This window comes from Cherax quadricarinatus, unplaced genomic scaffold (assembly GCF_038502225.1).
Source record: "Cherax quadricarinatus isolate ZL_2023a unplaced genomic scaffold, ASM3850222v1 Contig1395, whole genome shotgun sequence".
In the NCBI taxonomy this organism is placed as follows: domain Eukaryota; kingdom Metazoa; phylum Arthropoda; class Malacostraca; order Decapoda; family Parastacidae; genus Cherax; species Cherax quadricarinatus.
In genome coordinates, this window is record NW_027196421.1 from 57,768 (window position 1) to 77,247 (window position 19,480).

The 19,480-nt window shown below is 41.8% G+C and overlaps 1 protein-coding gene across 1 annotated transcript in view; it reads right to left on the minus strand.

The window, feature by feature from the left end:
* The window catches only part of LOC138851648 (sodium- and chloride-dependent glycine transporter 2-like), a 42,297-nt gene extending 25,510 nt beyond the window's left edge, over positions 1-16,787 (minus strand). The window contains exons 1-3 of the mRNA XM_070080980.1: positions 16,603-16,787; positions 9,197-9,325; positions 7,280-7,480 (exon numbers count right to left, since the gene is read on the minus strand). Coding sequence (XP_069937081.1) covers positions 7,280-7,480; positions 9,197-9,325; positions 16,603-16,740 — 468 coding nt within the window. The 5' untranslated portion in view covers positions 16,741-16,787. The remainder of the gene's footprint in view (positions 1-7,279; positions 7,481-9,196; positions 9,326-16,602) is intronic.
* Positions 16,788-19,480: the final 2,693 nt, after the last annotated feature.

Genomic DNA, 19,480 nt, shown 5'->3' on the forward strand with positions numbered 1-19,480 from the left:
CAGTGACTTCTGTGGGCTTGGTTGGTGCAAGATAGAAGGAAACCACTGAAATTATTGTTTTTTTTATTAACACATCGGCCGGTTCCCACCAACGTAGGGTGGCCCGAAAAAGAAAAACTTTCATCATTCATTCACTCCATCACTGTCTTGCCAGAAGGGTGCTTACACTACAGTTATAAAACTACAACAGTAACACCCCTCCTTCAGAGTGCAGACACTCTACTTCCAATCTCCAGGACTCAAGTCCGACCTGCCGATTTCCCTGAATCCCTTTATAAATGTTACTTTGCTCACACTCCAATAGCACGTCAAGTATTAAAAACCATTTATCTCCATTCACTTCTATCAAATACACTCACGCATGCTTGCTGGAAGTCCAAACCCCTCGCACAAAAAACCTCCAACCTTTCCTAAGCTGACCCCTACCTCACCTTCCCTCCACTAGAGATTTATACACTCTCGAAGTCATTCTATTTTGTTCCATCCTCTCTACATGTCCAAATCACCTCAACAACCCCTCCTCAGCCCTCTGGATAATAGTTTTGAAATTTAGTGAATAAATAGTGAAATACTGCAGGACACCAGTGACTTCCTACAGCATACCTCTATACAAGTACCGTTTACCTTTGTTCAGTAGATTGTGTTGGCCATCGTATTTCTCACTGGCTAGGTAACGTTAGGGTGTGTTCTACCAGTGGTCCAAATTGGTAAGTTAATATGTACCAGGAATTTAGTATGCTCACTACATGTAACTATTGTATTAAAATTAACTGTATTATACCCACCCACAACTTTCTGTTAGTCACAAGAAAAACCCAATTGCTACAGTACACTTTAAATAATAGTACCAGAATAACTGGTTATGTTGTATTAAATATTCTTTCTTCTTTCTTTCAATGCACCAGCCATATCCCACTGAGGTGGGGTGGCCCAAAAGGAAAAACAAAAGTTCCTCCTTCTAAATTTAGTAATATATACAGGAGAAAGGGTTACCAGCCCCTTGCTCCCAGCATTTTAGTCGCCTCTTACGACATGCATGGCTTACGGAGGAAGAATTCTGTTTCACTTCCCCATGGAGATAAGAGGAAATAAACAAGAACAAGAACTAGAAAGAAAATAGAAGAAAACCCAGTGGGGTATGTATATACGTATATGCTTGTACATGTATGTGTAGTGTGACCTAAGTGTAAGTAGAAGTAGCAAGATGTACCTGAAATCTTGCATGTTTAAGAGACAGAAAAAAAAGGACATCAGCAATCCTACCATCATGTAAAGGTAGGGGGTGTGTGGACCAGGTGTTTACAGTGAAACATATAAGTGAACAGTATTTAGATAAGGCTAAAGAGGTCTTTGTGGCATTTATGGATTTGGAAAAGGCGTATGACAGGGTGGATAGGGGGGGCAATGTGGCAGATGTTGCAAGTGTATGGTGTAGGAGGTAGGTTACTGAAAGCAGTGAAGAGTTTTTACGAGGATAGTGAGGCTCAAGTTAGAGTATGTAGGAAAGAGGGAAATTTTTTCCCAGTAAAAGTAGGCCTTAGACAAGGATGTGTGATGTCACCGTGGTTGTTTAATATATTTATAGATGGGGTTGTAAGAGAAGTAAATGCGAGGGTCTTGGCAAGAGGCGTGGAGTTAAAAGATAAAGAATCACACACAAAGTGGGAGTTGTCACAGCTGCTCTTTGCTGATGACACTGTGCTCTTGGGAGATTCTGAAGAGAAGCTGCAGAGATTGGTGGATGAATTTGGTAGGGTGTGCAAAAGAAGAAAATTAAAGGTGAATACAGGAAAGAGTAAGGTTATGAGGATAACAAAAAGATTAGGTGATGAAAGATTGAATATCAGATTGGAGGGAGAGAGTATGGAGGAGGTGAACGTATTCAGATATTTGGGAGTGGACGTGTCAGCGGATGGGTCTATGAAAGATGAGGTGAATCATAGAATTGATGAGGGAAAAAGAGTGAGTGGTGCACTTAGGAGTCTGTGGAGACAAAGAACTTTGTCCTTGGAGGCAAAGAGGGGAATGTATGAGAGTATAGTTTTACCAACGCTCTTATATGGGTGTGAAGCGTGGGTGATGAATGTTGCAGCGAGGAGAAGGCTGGAAGCAGTGGAGATGTCATGTCTGAGGGCAATGTGTGGTGTGAATATAATGCAGAGAATTCGTAGTTTGGAAGTTAGGAGGAGGTGCGGGATTACCAAAACTGTTGTCCAGAGGGCTGAGGAAGGGTTGTTGAGGTGGTTCGGACATGTAGAGAGAATGGAGCGAAACAGAATGACTTCAAGAGTGTATCAGTCTGTAGTGGAAGGAAGGCGGGGTAGGGGTCGGCCTAGGAAGGGTTGGAGGGAGGGGGTAAAGGAGGTTTTGTGTGCGAGGGGCTTGGACTTCCAGCAGGCATGCGTGAGCGTGTTTGATAGGAGTGAATGGAGACAAATGGTTTTTAATACTTGACGTGCTGTTGGAGTGTGAGCAAAGTAACATTTATGAAGGGATTCAGGGAAACCGGCAGGCCGGACTTGAGTCCTGGAGATGGGAAGTACAGTGCCTGCACTCTGAAGGAGGGGTGTTAATGTTGCAGTTTAAAAACTGTAGTGTAAAGCACCCTTCTGGCAAGACAGTGATGGAGTGAATGATGGTGAAAGTTTTTCTTTTTCGGGCCACCCTGCCTTGGTGGGAATCGGCCAGTGTGATAATAAGATTGATGGGATGGGAGGAGGAGAGAGTGTCGAAGTTTTTAATGTTTAAAAGGGAAATCCCCCTCCATTAGGACTTGAGGTAGCAAGTCCTTTTCCGGGGTTACTTCCCTTCTTCTTTTAATGCCACTAGGACCAGCTTGAGAGTCACTGGACTTCTGTCGCACAACATATCTGTCCATAGAGGCCTGTACCTCTCATTCCTTTATGACTTTCCTAAAGTGGTTCACAACATTGTCAGTGTACAGGTTGCCAACACGGCTTGCAGTAGCTGTGTCAGGGTGATTTTCATCAAAAAAGGTTTGCACTTCAAGCCACTTTGCACACATTTCCTTAATTTCAATAGTCATTAGCACTCTTGGTCTCGATGGTTTGGCACTAGAAGCTTTCTTGGGGCCCATGGTGACTTATTTTGCAGAAACAAGCACCAAAAACAGTGATAATATGGATAATATAGAATGTACCGAATGTATCCTTAGATGCGCGCACACTGGCTGGCTTGTAAACACTGGACACGTCTCGTACGAATCGTATCGCATACCGAGTTTTGTAACGGGAACCGAGGCAAATTTTTTGCGATATAATGCTTCGGATACTGGATTTATCGGATACCGATGGCTTCGCGAACCAGGGGTCCACTGTATTTCAAAGACAGGTCATATGGTCATTTACTGAGTTGCTGTGCATTCAGTAGAATGGAGTATTTTGTTAGGTAATGTAATTAAAAAAAAAACAAAGTTTGATAGGACCACAGGTTAACCCCTTGACTGTCGCGGTCATATATATATATATATATACGTCATAGGAGATACCGTGTTTGACCTATCTATACACATAAATTCTAGCGGCTTCAAATCAAGCAGGAGAAAGCTGGTAGGTCCACATGTGAGAGAATGGGTCTCCATGGTCAGTGTGCACCATATAAAAAAAATTGGGGAGCCAGTGGTGCATTGTGGGAATGCCATTTCAGTCGTCCTTTTTCAGCATGTCTAGCAGTAAGAAATATGTGACTCCCCAGCAAATCTGGGACTCTTCTCTTCCCAAGTGATGCTCTAACACAGATGGAAGTGTCAGTGAAGATCAATTTCATGATTTAGAGGAGTTTGAGACCAAAAGCAATGGAGGAGGGAGGAGGAGGAGGAGGAGGAGGAGGAGGAGAAGAGGAAGAGGAGGAGGAGCAGCAGCAGGAGGAGAAGCAGCAGGAGGAGCAGCAGCAGGAGGAGCAGCAGCAGGAGGAGGAAGAGGAGAAGAGGAGTAGCAGCAGGAGGAGCAGCAGCAGCAGAAGAGGAGGAGGAGGAGCAGGAGAAGAGCAGAGGAGGAGCAGCAAGAGGAGGAAGAGGAGGAGGAGCAGGAAGAGGAGGAAGAGGAGCAGCAGCAGCAGGAAGAGGAGGAAGAGGAGCAGCAGGAAGAGGAGGAGGAGGAGGAGGAGGAGGAGGAGGAGCAGGAGGAGCAGGAGCAGCAGCAGAAGCAGCAGGAAGAGGAGGAGGAGGAGCAGCAGCAGGAAGAGGAACAGGAGTAGCGGCAGGAGCAGCAGCAGCAGCAGCAGCAGAAGCAGCAGCAGGAGCAGCAGCAGCAGCAGGAGTAGCAGCAGGAGCAGCAGCAGCAGCAGCAGGAGCAGCAGCAGGAGCAGCAGCAGCAGGAGCAGCAGCAGCAGGAGGAAGAGGAGCAGTAGCAGCAGCAGCAACAGCAGGAGGAAGAGGAGCAGGAGTAGAAGGAGTAGCAGCAGGAGCAGCAGCAGCAGCAGCAGCACCAGCACCACCAGCAGCAGCAGCAGCAGCAGCACCAGCAGCAGCAGCAGCAGCAGCAGCAGCAGCAGCAGCAGCAGCAGCAGCAGCAGCAGCAGCAGCAGCAGCAGCAGCAGCAGCAGCAGCAGCAGCAGCAGCAGCAGCAGCAGCAGCAGCAGCAGCAGCAGCAGCAGCAGCAGCAGCAGCAGCAGCAGCAGCAGCAGCAGCAGCAGCAGCAGCAGAAGCAGCAGCAGCAGCAGCAGCAGCAGCAGCAGCAGCAGCAGCAGCAGCAGCAGCAGCAGCAGCAGCAGCAGCAGCAGCAGCAGCAGCAGCAGCAGCAGCAGCAGCAGCAGCAGCAGCAGCAGCAGCAGCAGCAGCAGCAGCAGCAGCAGCAGCAGCAGCAGCAGCAGCAGCAGCAGCAGCAGCAGCAGCAGCAGCAGCAGCAGCAGGAAGGCAGGCAGCAGCAGCAGCAGCAGCAGCAGCAGCAGCTAGCAGCAGCAGCACCAGCAGCAGCAGCAGCAGCAGCAGCAGCAGCAGCAGCAGCAGCAGCAGCAGCAGCAGAAGAAATAATAATACTACATAATAATAATAATACATAATAATATATAATACTGTGTAATATGTTCCCTTGAAGCATGAAAAACAGTCCACCCCATGACAGTGACAAGATAAGGGAAGATAACATCGGATAAGAGCTGACGTTTGATGAGGGTAAACGAGGGTGGGGGAGGATGCAGCTGATAAGAAAAGATTAGATGACCATCGCCCTCTCTTTGTTTTTGCTGGTACACAAACATTTCTGTGTGTCTGTCTGTCAAGCTCCCTGTCTATCCGTTTAGCTCTCTGTCTCAGAGAGAGCCACAAGACTGCGTCATCATCACGTTTACTCACATCTTCAAGCAGAGTATAGCACTTTGTCTGGATTTTTTGGGCTATCCTAGGTAATTTACACTATGTATACTTGTATTTATGTGTACCTGTGAGACAGAGATAGACAGACAGATAGAAAGAGAGAGACTGAGGGAGAAAGATAATTAGATAGAATGGAGGAGAAGCAGCATCCGACCCCATTGTTTTGACAGGTGGTAGGGGGAGTGAGTAATGAGATAATATGTCATTTTGACAGCTGCCGACTCCTGACTCAAAACAATTATAAGCCACACACTTGCACACAAGAAAAGCTTGCTGAATGAAGAAAATAGCAGTTATATGAAAGTATCTAGTGACTATATATGTGTACAGTATATATATTACAGAAACCAGAAGGAAGAATGGAAGGCAGAAATGAAGGAAGGACGAGATGAAAGGAAAAAAGTAAGGAAAGACGAAGGAATGTAGGAAGGAAGGTAGGAAAGGAATGCAGGAAGGTAGGAAAGGAATGCAGGAAGGAATGATGACACACGACCATTTACCTAGGATAACTACATAACACAACTGCCTGCTAATACTTTGAAGAAAACTGCTCAGACGAGGTGTTTTGTCTTTGCACATAAAAAAAAAACTTCCACAAAATGCACACACACTGGTTTTATGTGTAAGGAGTGTAAAACACCGTTGTGTATGAAAACATGTTTCAAAGAGTTCCACAAGCTGCAGAACTTCTAGGAATATATTCGGTGACTGTACACTGGTATATATATTATAGAACAATAGTAATAAACAATTTTTTGTATTGTTTGTCTTTGTAAACAAGTTTTGTAAACAATATATTGATAATTATGTTTGTGTGCTTATTGTGTTGCATACAAGGAGTGTATATATGTACATTGCACCTTACTTTGATCTCACAGGCCACATAAGTTATGTGAAAAAATAAAATAGTGAAAAAAACAATAAACCTTCAAATACAAGTAAACCAAAGTTTACCAGGTGAGCGGCAGTCGCTGCTGTTGCCATACGCGGCTCATCTTCTGCAAACTTCATGCCTCTATGTCTGGGTAAGTACTGATGGGAATTTTTTTTTTTTTGGACTAAAACAATCAGAAAAATAATCTTCACATTTTCATAAGGAAAAATAATTTTTTTTCAAATATTTTGTGACACCAGGAGACACTTCAGGATTGGGCCTTTCGACAGTCAAAGGGTTAAAGATTTATGAGATACAAATATTCAGTATTTATTTAGTTCTGGGTGAGTAAGTGATTTTTAAGAAGAGACTTGAATTTATAAACTGTTTTTTTTATATTCACAGGTAATGAATTCCAAATTTTTGGGCCTTTTATGTGCATTGAGTTTTTGCATAGTGCGAGATGGACACGAGGAACATCAAAGAGTGATCTGTGCCTTGTGTTATGGTCATGTGTTCTGTTGAGGTTGGTAAGGAGACGTTTGAGGGGAGGGTTTATATCCGAGTTAAGTGTTCTATGTATGTAGTAGGTACAATAATAAGTATGGATGTTTTGTACGGTGAGTAGGTTTAGAGTTTTGAATATTGGTGGAATGTGCTGCCTGTAGTGGGAATTTGTTATCATTCTGACTGCAGCCTTTTGTTGAGTAATTAATGGTCTGAGATGCACTCTCCTCCATTATCTTGGAACTACTGCTACATGTTTGGTCACAGGTCACCTGCACATGCCAATAGTTACCATAAACCAGTGTTGAAGATTTGGAAACAACCAAATGAGGTCCTCTTGTTTTATGAACGTAATAAAAACGACAAGTTCTATTGTTGTTTATTGTTGTATGTACAAGTGTTGAAATTTTGAAGCTGACTCGATGAGGCATTCCTGAGTTAAGAATAATATAAGAATGAAAAGTTGGGTAGAAAAAAAATCTCTCTTTTGAGGGATATCTAGTAATTCCTAATTAAATAGACAAGTATCAGTAAGTGCTGCTAAAACTTTGCATAACCTTCCTTACCATCAGTGAAATTGGATCAATGAAGACCCAACAGACTTTCCAAAACATGGATGGGCTGTAGCCCAACATGAACTTGAGATCATTACTAAAACGTTGCACCCCATACACCCAGTGAAGGCCAATCAGCTCGAAGATAGCAATAAGCAGCACACCAATGCCACCTCCAAAAGTGTCGATCAAGTAGAAGATATATTGTCCCATCTGCAAACAAAATTAAGCAGCAATAACATCATGGTTTAAATACACAATACCCAAGAAGTTTGTGACAATGTTTATGACAAGTTACACTGACACACACAGATGAGGGAGCCAGTATCACAGTTTAAACATTAACTGACTTAAAACAAATATAAATACAGTACAATTGTTATAAATTACTGTATCTAACAAATTTCAATAAAGAGTACTTACTACTATTCTTTTTTACACAGTATGTACTGAGTAAGAAACACTTGTTCCAGTTGGATATCTTTATTGTTGAAATGTTTTGCCTATATTGTAGGCTTCTCTAGACAAATATAGAGACTAAATATGAGGCCAACAGAAGCAGTGGCAAGGTAAAGATGATGTGATCAGTCTATCAATCTTGAAGTAGTAGTTTTTGAGGGGTCAGTCCTTGAGTTCATCTTTATAGTGTGGAACATTGTTCCACACATTGTTCCACACTATGGAACAATGTGTGGAATAATGTTCCACACTATGAAGCTAAACTCTTTTCTAGGCTGAAGGAATGATCACCTCAAAAATTACTTCTTCAAAGTTAGGTAAGATTAATCAGGAAACAGGGAAAGTGTTTCCTGATGCAGGTCTCTGTCATATGATGAACCGCCACTGAAGCTTCTGGTCATCTGACCGAGGCCTTCCACTGGCTTATCAAGCCACTCCTTTAAGAATATATATTTGATTATCAAGTCTTCAAGGTTGGAGGACTGATCACATCATCTCCACCTTGCCACTGCTTGTGCTATCTCCATATTTAGCCAACTCTGTATCTGACTGAAGAAGCCTACTGTGTGGGCAAAACATTTCAAAAATACCCAACTGTTGTACATCTACTTGTCAGTACTGTATAACATTTTCATAATAATTTTACATGTAAGCCATAATTTATAGCTACAGCAGTCAAACTAGGAAAATTTTCTTAAATTAGCATGGTACAATATGCAGTTTGCACCCAAATTAACTTTTTACACTTACCAGTCCTTGCTAAACATGATATACTGTAATATAACAAAGCTTAATCCTATCCAAGCAATTGATGGCCAGCCTAAACTGAGTTAAAACTTAGTTCCAAAGAATACATATACGTATTTTGACATTCATACTAATTTTCACAAAGTTATAGCAAAAGACATTACATACAGTGGTACCTCGGGATACAAATAGCTCAAAACTCAAACAATTATGAAAGTGTATTTACGTAAGTGCGATTGTAAGTGTATTTTTGGGGGTCTGAAATGGATTAATCTAATTTACATTAGTATTCCTTATGGGAACAAATTCGTTCAGTATCAGCACTTGAACAGCCTTCTGGAACAAATTAACTTTGTATCCCGAGGTACCACCGTATATTGTACACTCAGTTTGGCTAAAAACGATTATTTAATCTTAATAAATCTATGTACAGTTATGTATATATTTCTCTGAACAAATGTTCGTAAAAGTTGTTTGCAGAGTAATTAACAAATAAAAGTAATAATTTACAGATGTGCTTCTTCCTTGCACCATAACTAATCATGAATATAAGTGACCATTGTAAAACACACTACTAACATTTTCTATAATATCTTGTGGGCTAACTTTCCTTTGCATAACCTTAACAAGTGAAGTTACAACTTGGAGGTTGGCATTAAGGCCATCATGTGCAGAGCTATTGCAAGGAAGATAAATACAGTATAAAGAAGACTGGAGACTGACTGTGGCACATAGTGGGATACCGAGGAGGAAGCAGGAAGCACAGAGGCTGCTAGTGAGCAGCACCTTGTGGTGTCGCATCCTCGGGCTAGTGTCGTACAGGGAAGTTAATACGGTCTCCATAAATGCAAACTGTAAGAGGAATAAGTGTATATATATAAAGATAAGTTAAGGAGAATAAGCATCAATCCTCTATTCTGTTTATTTCAATATACAGTACACTACTGAATAAACATTTAAAAATATATCAGAAATGTTATAAATGATGCAAAGGTGACATTAAACAATATCAAAGATGGTTAAGAACATAAGAATGGAGGAACACTGCAGAAGGCCTACTGGCCCATGCGAGGCAGGTCCTTATCAAAACGACTACTACCTAAAGCTTCCCATTACAAACAATACATTGTTGTTAAAGATTCGCCGGTATTCTCCCGGCCCGGGCCCTTCCAAGTGGTGGCCCGGCACTGGCTCCCTGTCTAGGGAGTGTCTGAGACCTAAGTCTCCCATGGGAGGAGGCACAAGTACCCCCCTCATCTTGTGAGCTACAAACTCGGGCTCTGGCACCAACCCTGCCCTAGAAGGGCTAGGCATGGTGTCGATCGTGCTAGCGCTGTGCTCTCCTGTGTGGAGTGTCGTGTGTTGGTGTTCATTTTCATTCATGTTGATTCGCTGGTACTTCCGGCCCAGGTCTTCTCCAGATGGTGACCCGGCAGTTTCCCCCCCGGGTGGGGGGTGACGATCATCATCTTCTTTCTTCTTTCTTGGCCCTCTGGTTGGAGGGTGTCATCTTCTTCTATCTTGCGCTGCCTTCCCCAAAGAGAAGCGCAGTCGGGCAGAGGCAGCAGTTACAGGGTCGATTGGAGCCACACCCCAGCTTTAGCGGACAGCAAAGTGCTGGGTGAATGGTCATGGATAGTCGTGCTAGACGAGGGTACCGTCTTCAAGGTCCCCATTCTGAAGCATCCTGAATTTCCTCTTTGAGGTGTACTCGACTTCCACAAGGTGTTGGGTGTTGGCAGTGAGTAGTCTGGTCATGTCTGCAGTGGTGTATGTAACAGTTTGGTCGTAGGTATACTTGACTGTTCCGTCCTGGAGGTGCTGATGGATTTCTGAAGACAGCATTGTGTTCTTATACTGCTTGGTTGTGTAGAAGTATACACCCTTCAGATATCGGACTTGTTGTGGTGCAGCAGTGTCAGTGGCAGTGGCACCGTGAGGTGCATCCGCATTTTCTTGTGTTTTTGCTTTCTTGGCTGGTGGCTGAACTGGTGAAGGCGAGATTTCCGACTGGTCAGTTGCTCTAGCAGTGGATGCAAGCGGTAGTGGACTCTCATTGGTGGGGTTTGCCGACGTCTCAGTGGTCTCTGATTGGTCCATCTCTGTGTCTAGTGGAGGTTGTGACAGCGGTGGAGCAGCGGTGATGCTGGTAATATTTGCAGTAGATTTTAGGATCTCAGTGGAAGGTGGTGATGCAGGGAATGTGAGGCCAGGCATATTATTTAGTTTGAAAAGTTCATTGATGGTGGTGTTGAAGGAACCAGGCTCAGCTGCATTCTGTACATGAGCATACATAATGCAATAAAGAATCTTGGTGGAGTCGGCAGTAGGTGCTGGCAGGGAAGTGGTGGGAGCAGCTTGCGTGGCTTGTAGTATCTTGGTAGTGTCTGCTTGAAGCTTGGCGATAGCAGAATATGTGGTTGCTTGTGGGTTGGGTTTCTTTTGTTGTTGTTGTTGTTTCTTGAGTATGTCTCTTCTGGTAGGGCACCTGGCAGCAAGAGTATGGTGGTCATTCTTGCAGTTCAAGCATTTAGGTGGTGAAGCAGTAGTGCAATTCTTGAAGTCATGACCCTCACGGCCACAGGTGGAGCAGAACTTCTTGTCCTTGGTAGGACAATCATTTGTGGTGTGTAAGTATGAGTAACAATTATAGCACTGTGAGATATGTTGGAATTTCTCTGCTTCGATGAAGGCTGGGTTGATGTGGAAGTAGTGAATAGCCAGGCCCTCAGCGAGAGCTCTGGCTGCCATGTTGACGTCACTGAAGGTGACCTTCAGCATGGATGAAGCATTGGGTATTTTAGTAATGAAGTCCACCTTGGCCCAAGGGTTCTTTGCTTCGATAGATGACTTGATTTCTTCAGTGGCCTGTACAGTGATAAGGTTGTCGAGTCGCTTGAGGAACACAGTTCTCCTGGCCCTCAGTGCTGGGGAAGTCAAGACAAGAAATCCCTGGTCTCGTAGAGTGGTAGTAGCAGTAGTGGTAAGTAGTTTCTCAGCCTCTGTGTCGTCTGTACAGACGACAACAAAGGCCTCTTTGAGCGATAAAATCGCATTACATTTGACTTGCAGCCTGCCACTAACGACAGCTGCAAGTGCTAGTTTGGACGACTCATTGGTTGTGCCACTCGCTGGTTTGATCTTTACTCTGTTAGAGTAATGCATCGTGAGTAAGCAGTGCTCTGGTGTTTAGGAATGGAATTCCATCATTAAGTGAGGAGAGGCTGTATTAACTTTGCAACTAAAATATGAATTGAAAAAAAAACTATCCCAGATTTGCTGAGCCAATGTTATGACTGTTTATTATTCACTCATTCTGGCTCAAGTGGTATCATCCTTGGCACACAACTAAGAGACTAGGATTCAATCCTACTTAGGTGGAAATGCTGGGCATAGTTCTTTCCACCCACTGTCCCTTTTCACCTACCAGTAACTAGGTACTGACTCTTAAATGCTGCATACCAGAGAGGATGGTAGTACTGTATACCTTAAACAAAACTAAGCATTGAAATTATCTGAAATACACTGACAGCTCTTATCCTGTAAACTCAACTGTGTAAAAAAGAAATATTACAGACACACACACACACACCACATAATAACATTGCAGTCAGTGATGGACTGCATTTACGACGGTGGTCCTACGAGATTATAATGGAGTTGGAAAATTAATATTGCCTAGTGACATCACTTTGAGCCCTATTTTCGGCTAATTCCATTGTTCCAGTCTACCAAATTCTCATAGGTATTTCTTTAGAACTCCATTTGTTCTATCAATTGAGTACAAGAAACTGCCCATTTACTGATTTCAACTACCCAATAACGTGGTCAGAAATTTGCAATTTGGCCAATTTCATGCATATTAAAAATATGCCAATTTCAAAATAGGGTCCAGAATGAACAATGCAGACATTCCTGGCTCTAAAATAACATTTTCTTTGTTATCAATCACGTCTCTAGGCCCCTCTGATATTACTCTTGCTTTCTATTTTGAATTTTTATTCAAACAAAAAATAAGATTTACTGTTATGCAGACTACTGCAATATTGTAATAATTGTATAAATAATGTCAACCCATTCATGACTGCATATTAGAATGGCTAGTTGGACATTTATTGGACAATGACATCATTTGTTTACTTTTGAACAAAGGCAAAAATCAAACATTTCCCCTACTTTGAGCTCCATTTCAGGTTCTTTTCATAGTAAAGCCAATCAAAATCACCTCTATTTCTATAATATGTTTTCCATATCTGAGACCAAGAAAACAAGAATAAAACCATAAATACGAGACCAAGTACGTGTATGTTTGGGGCTGTGAAATGGACTAATCTACTTCACAATATTCCTTATGGGAACAAAAAACCAGAACACAATCATCAGTAATACAGGATTTCTTTTTATGCTGTGCACACTGAAGACACATTCTCTACATGTGGGCCTACCAGCTTTCTCGTGCTTGATTTGAAGCCGCTAAAATTTTTGAGTATACAGTGGACCCCCACATAACGATGGCATCGCATAGCGATTATTTCGCATACCGCTTACTTTAATCGCAAAATTTTTGCCGCGCATACCGATTAAAAACCCGCTCACCGATTTTCGTCCGAGACGCGTCCAATGTGCGCCCTCAGCCAGCCTCACATGTGCCGCCCGTGCCATTGTTTACCAGCCAGCCTCCGCGCTAACATCCAAGCATACACTCGGAATATTTCGTATTATTACAGTGTTTTCGGTGCTGTTTCTGGAAAATAAGTGACCATGGGCCCCAAGAAAGCTTCTAGTGCCAACCGTACACCAATAAGGGTAAGAATACCCATTGAAATGAAGAAAGAGATCATTGATAAGTATGAAAGTGGAGTGCGTATCGCCGACCTAGTCAAGTTGTACAAGAAACCCCAATCAACCATCGCTACTATTGTGGGCACCAAAAAGACAATCAAGGAAGCTGTTCTTGCCAAAGGTTTAACTGTGTTTTCGAAACAAAGATCGCAAGTGATGGAAGATGTTGAGAGACTCTTATTGGTGTGGATAAATGAAAAACAGCTAGCAGGAGATAGCGTCTCTCAAGCGATCATATGTGAAAAGGCTAGGAAGTTGCATGAGGATTTAATTAAAAAAATGCCTGCAACTAGTGATGATGTGAGTGAATTTAAGGCCAGCAAAGGTTGGTTTGAGAGATTTAAGAAGCGTAGTGGCATCCATAGTGTGATAAGGCATGGTGAGGCTGCCAGTTCGGACCACAAAGCGGCTGAAAAATATGTGCAGGAATTCAAGGAGTACATAGAAACTGAAGGACTGAAACCTGAACAAGTGTTTAATTGTGATGAAACAGGCCTGTTCTGGAAGAAAATGCCAAGCAGGACCTACATTACTCAGGAGGAAAAGGCACTCCCAGGACATAAGCCTATGAAAGACAGGCTTACTCTTCTCATGTGTGCCAATGCTACTGGTGATTGCAAAGTGAAGCCTTTATTAGTGTATCACTCTGAAACTCCCAGAGCGTTCAGGCAAAAGAATGTCCTCAAGGATAATTTGTGTGTGCTGTGGAGGGCAAACAGTAAGGCATGGGTCACTAGGGAATTTTTCTATAACTGGTTACACCATGCATTTGCCCCCAATGTGAAAGATTACCTAACTGAAAAGAAATTAGAACTTAAGTGCCTCCTGGTGTTAGACAATGCCCCTGGTCATCCTACAGACGTGGCAGAGCGACTTTATGGGGACATGAGCTTCATTAAGGTGAAGTTTTTGCCTCCTAATACCACTCCTCTCCTGCAGCCCATGGACCAGCAGGTTATTTCCAACTTCAAGAAACTGTACACAAAAGCTCTGTTTGAAAGGTGCTTTGTAATGACCTCAGAAACTCAACTGACTCTAAGAGAGTTTTGGAGAGATCACTTTAATATCCTCAATTGTGTAAACCTTATAGGTAAGGCTTGGGAGGAAGTGACTAAGAGGACCTTGAACTCTGCTTGGAAGAAACTGTGGCCAGAATGTGTAGACAAAAGGGATTTTGAAGGGTTTGAGGCTAACCCTGAGAATCCTGTGCCAGTTGAGGAATCCATTGTGGCATTGGGAAAGTCCTTGGGGTTGGAGGTTAGTGGGGAGGATGTGGAAGAGTTGGTGGAGGAGGACAATGAAGAACTAACCACTGATGAGCTGATAGATCAACTTCAAGAGCAAGAGGCCAGACCTGGGGAAACTGGTTCAGAGGAGGGGAGAGAGAAATTGAAGAAGTTGCCTACTACAAAGATAAAGGAAATCTGTGCAAAGTGGCTTGAAGTGCAAACCTTCATGGATGAAAATCACCCTCACACAGCTATTGCAAGCCGTGTTGGCAACCTGTACACTGACAATGTTGTGAAACACTTTAGGGAAGTGATAAAGGAACGAGAGGTACAGGCCACTATGGACAGATATCTTGTGCGAAAGAAGTCCAGTGACTCTGAAGCTGGCCCTAGTGGCATTAAAAGAAGAAGGGAAGTAACCCCAGAAAAGGACTTACTACCTCAAGTCCTAATGGAAGGGGATTCCCCTTCTAAACACTAACACTCTCTCTCCCCTCCTCCCATCCCATCAATCATCACCAGATCTTCAATAAAAGTAAGTGTCATGTAAGTGTGCATGCCTTTTTCAGTTTGTGTGTATTAAAATTAATATTTCATGTGGTAAAAAAAAATTTTTTTTCATACTTTTGGGTGTCTTGCACGGATTAATTTTATTTCCATTATTTCTTATGGGGAAAATTCATTCACATAACGATTATTTCGCATAATGTAATTAACCTTTTAATGACTTTGTTGTGACTGCTTTTTGTGGGAAAGCATTTGGATATTTGGTTGAAACATGGAGGTCCATAGTTTCAGCTGATCCTCCAGGTGGGTTTCCTTCATTTGGGACCTTAAGGATGTCTTGATTTGGATAAGGTAGGAGAATGTGGTTTCACAACAATAAGTGGTTGAGAAACAAGAAAGCATTTCATCGTGCATGTTATGGGATCTTTCTTAGCATCAAACAGGGACTTTAAAATGTTATCTTTTGAAGCTCAATTAACCCCATCTGTAGGGCTTTAGGGGCTTTGAAGACATCAACTAGGTGAGGTAGAAATGTTTATATCAGCGAGGTCATGATTCTCAAAATCAGTGAACCTTTCATAGTATGTTTTCCTTTCGGATTATTGTATGAAGTTGTTCTGTTATGCTGAGGGCCAATTCATGCTGCCAATCAGCTATGGTTCTTCTTGAAAGAGACAGATGTTTGTACTTTGGAACCTTACCAGGGTCTCAGCATCCTACAACTTCAACAATGTAGTCTTTTAAGATTTCTAAATGGCTTACCTTCTTCTCCAAGTATATAAGCCACTTTATAGGTTGCTTCAGTGGTATCATTTTTCAGTCCTAACACTGCTTGGAATAATTGCCATTGCATTTGCTCTCCACCTTTCAATTTCTTCAATGCAAATTTCGTGCTTCTCCATCTAATTTGATGCATTAGTGTTCCTTATGAGTGGCATAATGCTAATGCGTATTGAATTCCTTCAGTGTAGATACTATAGTATCACAGAATAAGCAAATCATTTTATCTTTAGCAGAAACAAAATAATATTGCAATTCCCAATTATCCTCACCCTCCGCTCACCCACATGCCTCTGGCTGGGTGGTGGTGGTCAGGCGGGAAACCTACAGTCTAAAGTTGAAGTTGCATTAGGTCAGTTAGAACTAAATCATGAAGGTTACATATTTTCAATAAAAATAAGAAGGATTTCTTATGCAAAATTTTGATTCATTCAGAAGGCCGCAAGTTCCTCACCCCTGCCTAAGACAGTGCTGGTATTTCAACTGAGCTAAGATAGGATAACAGTTATAAAGTTAATAGTACAGTATTAACCCTTAAATGGTCCAAACGTTTATATACGTTTTTTCAACATCTGAAAGTATGTAAAACAATGTAGATCTTCTTTTTTGTTTTACATTTGAAAACGTGTAAAAAAAACTTTTATCTACATTTTTTTTGTTAGATTTGAAAATATGTAAAAAAAAGTAGATCTACTTTTGTAGCACTACGAATTTGAACGTCAATCTCTTTGGACCGTTTAAGGGTTAAAAAACATACAAGTCACTTCTTACCTCTGAATCCAGTCCAAGTGTGAAGAGCATGAAGAAAAACAGAATGGACCAGATCTGTGGGTAAGGCAGTGTGCGGGAGATGGCCTCAGGGTAAGCTATGAAGGCTAACCCAGGACCTGCCACAACCATAACTCTCATTACCACGAGATAAACATAGCTTTCTATCTAGTCATCATATGCTACATTTCACAATGAATACAATGTTACATGAAGACATTATTTTCAATATTACAACTGGTGAACATCTCCCACTCTCCAGTCTCTCTAGGATACTACAGTACTGTACATTGTTAAAAAACTCTCAGTACCTTTGTTGACATAATGATGCAGGATGTATCAGTCACTACCTACACTACAACTTTCACTCAGGATGTACCAGTCACTACCTACACTACAACTTTCACTCAGTAGGTATCAGTCACTACCTACACTGCAACTTTCACTCAGGATGTATCAGTCACTACCTACACTACAACTTTCACTCAGGATGTATCAGTCACTAACAATGCAACATCCCCCCAATGAAAAGCAGGGGTGTCACTAGCATGTTAAGAGACAACACAATAAGTGTCAGGGGCCCAAGACTGCCTCCCAGCATACGTAAGGGGGATTATCTTCAAGCAGGCACTGGACAAGCACCTAGAGTTGGTACCTGACCAGCCGGGCTGTGGCTGGTACGTTGGATTGCGTGCAGCCAGCAGTAACAGCCTGGTTGATCAGGCCCTGATCCACCATGAGGCCTGGTCACAGACCGGGCTGCGGGGGCATTGATCCCCTGAACTCTCTCCAGGTAAACTTCAGGTCCAGGGTGTATCAGTCACTACCTACACTACAACTTTCACTCAGGATGTATCATTCACTACTACACTGAAACTTGCACTCAGGATGTATCAGGATGTATCAGTCACTACCTACACTACCACTTTCACTCAGGATGTATCAGTCATTACCTACACTACAACTTTCACTCAGGATCAATAGCAGCTCATAGCTAAAATTAGTGAAGGTGTTGCTTCAGAAAATTTTTAGCCATTGTTTTAATATTGTGCAAAACGAAACAAGCATATAAAAAGAATATTTATACATAAGCTTGATAAAATCATGAACAAAAAAATATTTTTTTACTTACCTAAATTGTTACAGTTCAAGCTTGATCCATTCGTTTAAAAATGAAATCCAATCTTGTTCTACTTTGCGCGAAAAGATTAATAATTTTTTCCTTGATCTCTTGATGACTACTGAGGGCATTTTTCTCCATTGAAAGCAATGCAAATGCATTTAGTCTTTCAGAATTCATAGTGCTCCTTGGAAAAGTTTTTTATTCTTTTCAGTGTTGAAAAGCAGCATTCTGGCTCTGATGTAGTCATGGGCAATGTCCAGAGGGTTTTCATCAGTTTCGTAATTTCATTAAGAACATCATCTAGATTATTTTCCAAGATAAATTTCAGCAGCTCATTTAATTTGCAATATTCATGCATGTCGGATCTACAATAGAATACTGTTAGTTCAGTTTCAAGCTTTTCTTTGTCAGTCATGGGATATGCTTCAGTGGTCAGTATTATATTTTCTGTAGGCAATTCGTTCTTAAAACTAGTGAAGCTTTTCTTGTTGAACAATTTAGCAGCTACTAAGTGTTTATGGGTGTGATTTATAGGCCCTCAAACCTTGATAGGGAGGGCAGTAAGCTGTTATGGGACGAAATTCATAAGGCATCTAGATATGAAAATGTTGTGATAATGGGAGATTTTAACTTTAGACAAATTGACTGGAACAGTTTGACAGGAAATTTAGAGTCGAGCTACTTTCGTGATACAATTCAGGATTGTTTTTTTAAAACACTTTGTGACAGAACCAACTAGAGGAAATAACCTGCTTGACTTGGTTCTTGCCACCAGAATCACTAAGTAAGAATCTTGAGGTTAATGATGAGTTTGGGGAAAGTGATTACAAATCACTCAGTTTTAATATATCATGGAATTACCCTAATAATGGCAATCAAGTCTCTGTCACTGACTTCTGCTTGGCTGATTTCATAGGACTGAGAAATTACTTGGGTGGGCTAAACTAGAATGACCTGACTATGGGTCAGGTACCTGGTAATGATTGCCGATATGACATTTTCTAGAGAATAGTTCTAGTTGCTCAGACAACTTATGTTCCAAATAGGGGAATGAGATCAAACAAAAATGATCCTAAATGGATAACAATAGATTAAAACATCTCATTGGTCAAAAGAGAGGCATATACAGGCAAATCAAAAGAGGAGAGGGGCAGTTAAGAAATCAATATATTCAGTTAAAGAGAGAAATAAAAAAAAAGGGAATAAGAAAAGCAAAAAGAAATTATGAGGTTAAAGTTGCAAGAGAATCGAAGACTAACCCAAAAGAATTCTTTCAGGTATACAGAGTAAGATTAGGGACAAGATAGGCCCACTCAAAAGTTACTCGGGTCAGCTCACCGACAGTGATAAGGAAATGTGTAGATTTTTAACATTTACTTCCTCTCAGTTTTTACGCAGGAAGATACTAGTGATATTCCAGAAATAATAAATTATGTAGAACAGGACAACAATAAACTAGGCACGATTAGGGTCACAAGTGACATGATCCTTAGACAAATAGATAAATTAAAACCTAACAAATCCCCAGGTCCTGATGAACTGTTTGCGAGGGTTCTAAAGGAATGTTAAGAGGAACTTAGCAAACCGTTGGCTAATCTTTTCAACGTATCACTACAAACTGGCATAGTGCCAGATAAGTGGAAAATGACAAATGTGATATCTATTTTCAAAGCAGGTGACAGGTCCTTAGCTTCTAACTATAGACCAATAAGCCTAACCTCCATAGTTGGAAAATTTTTGGACTCAACAATTGCCGAG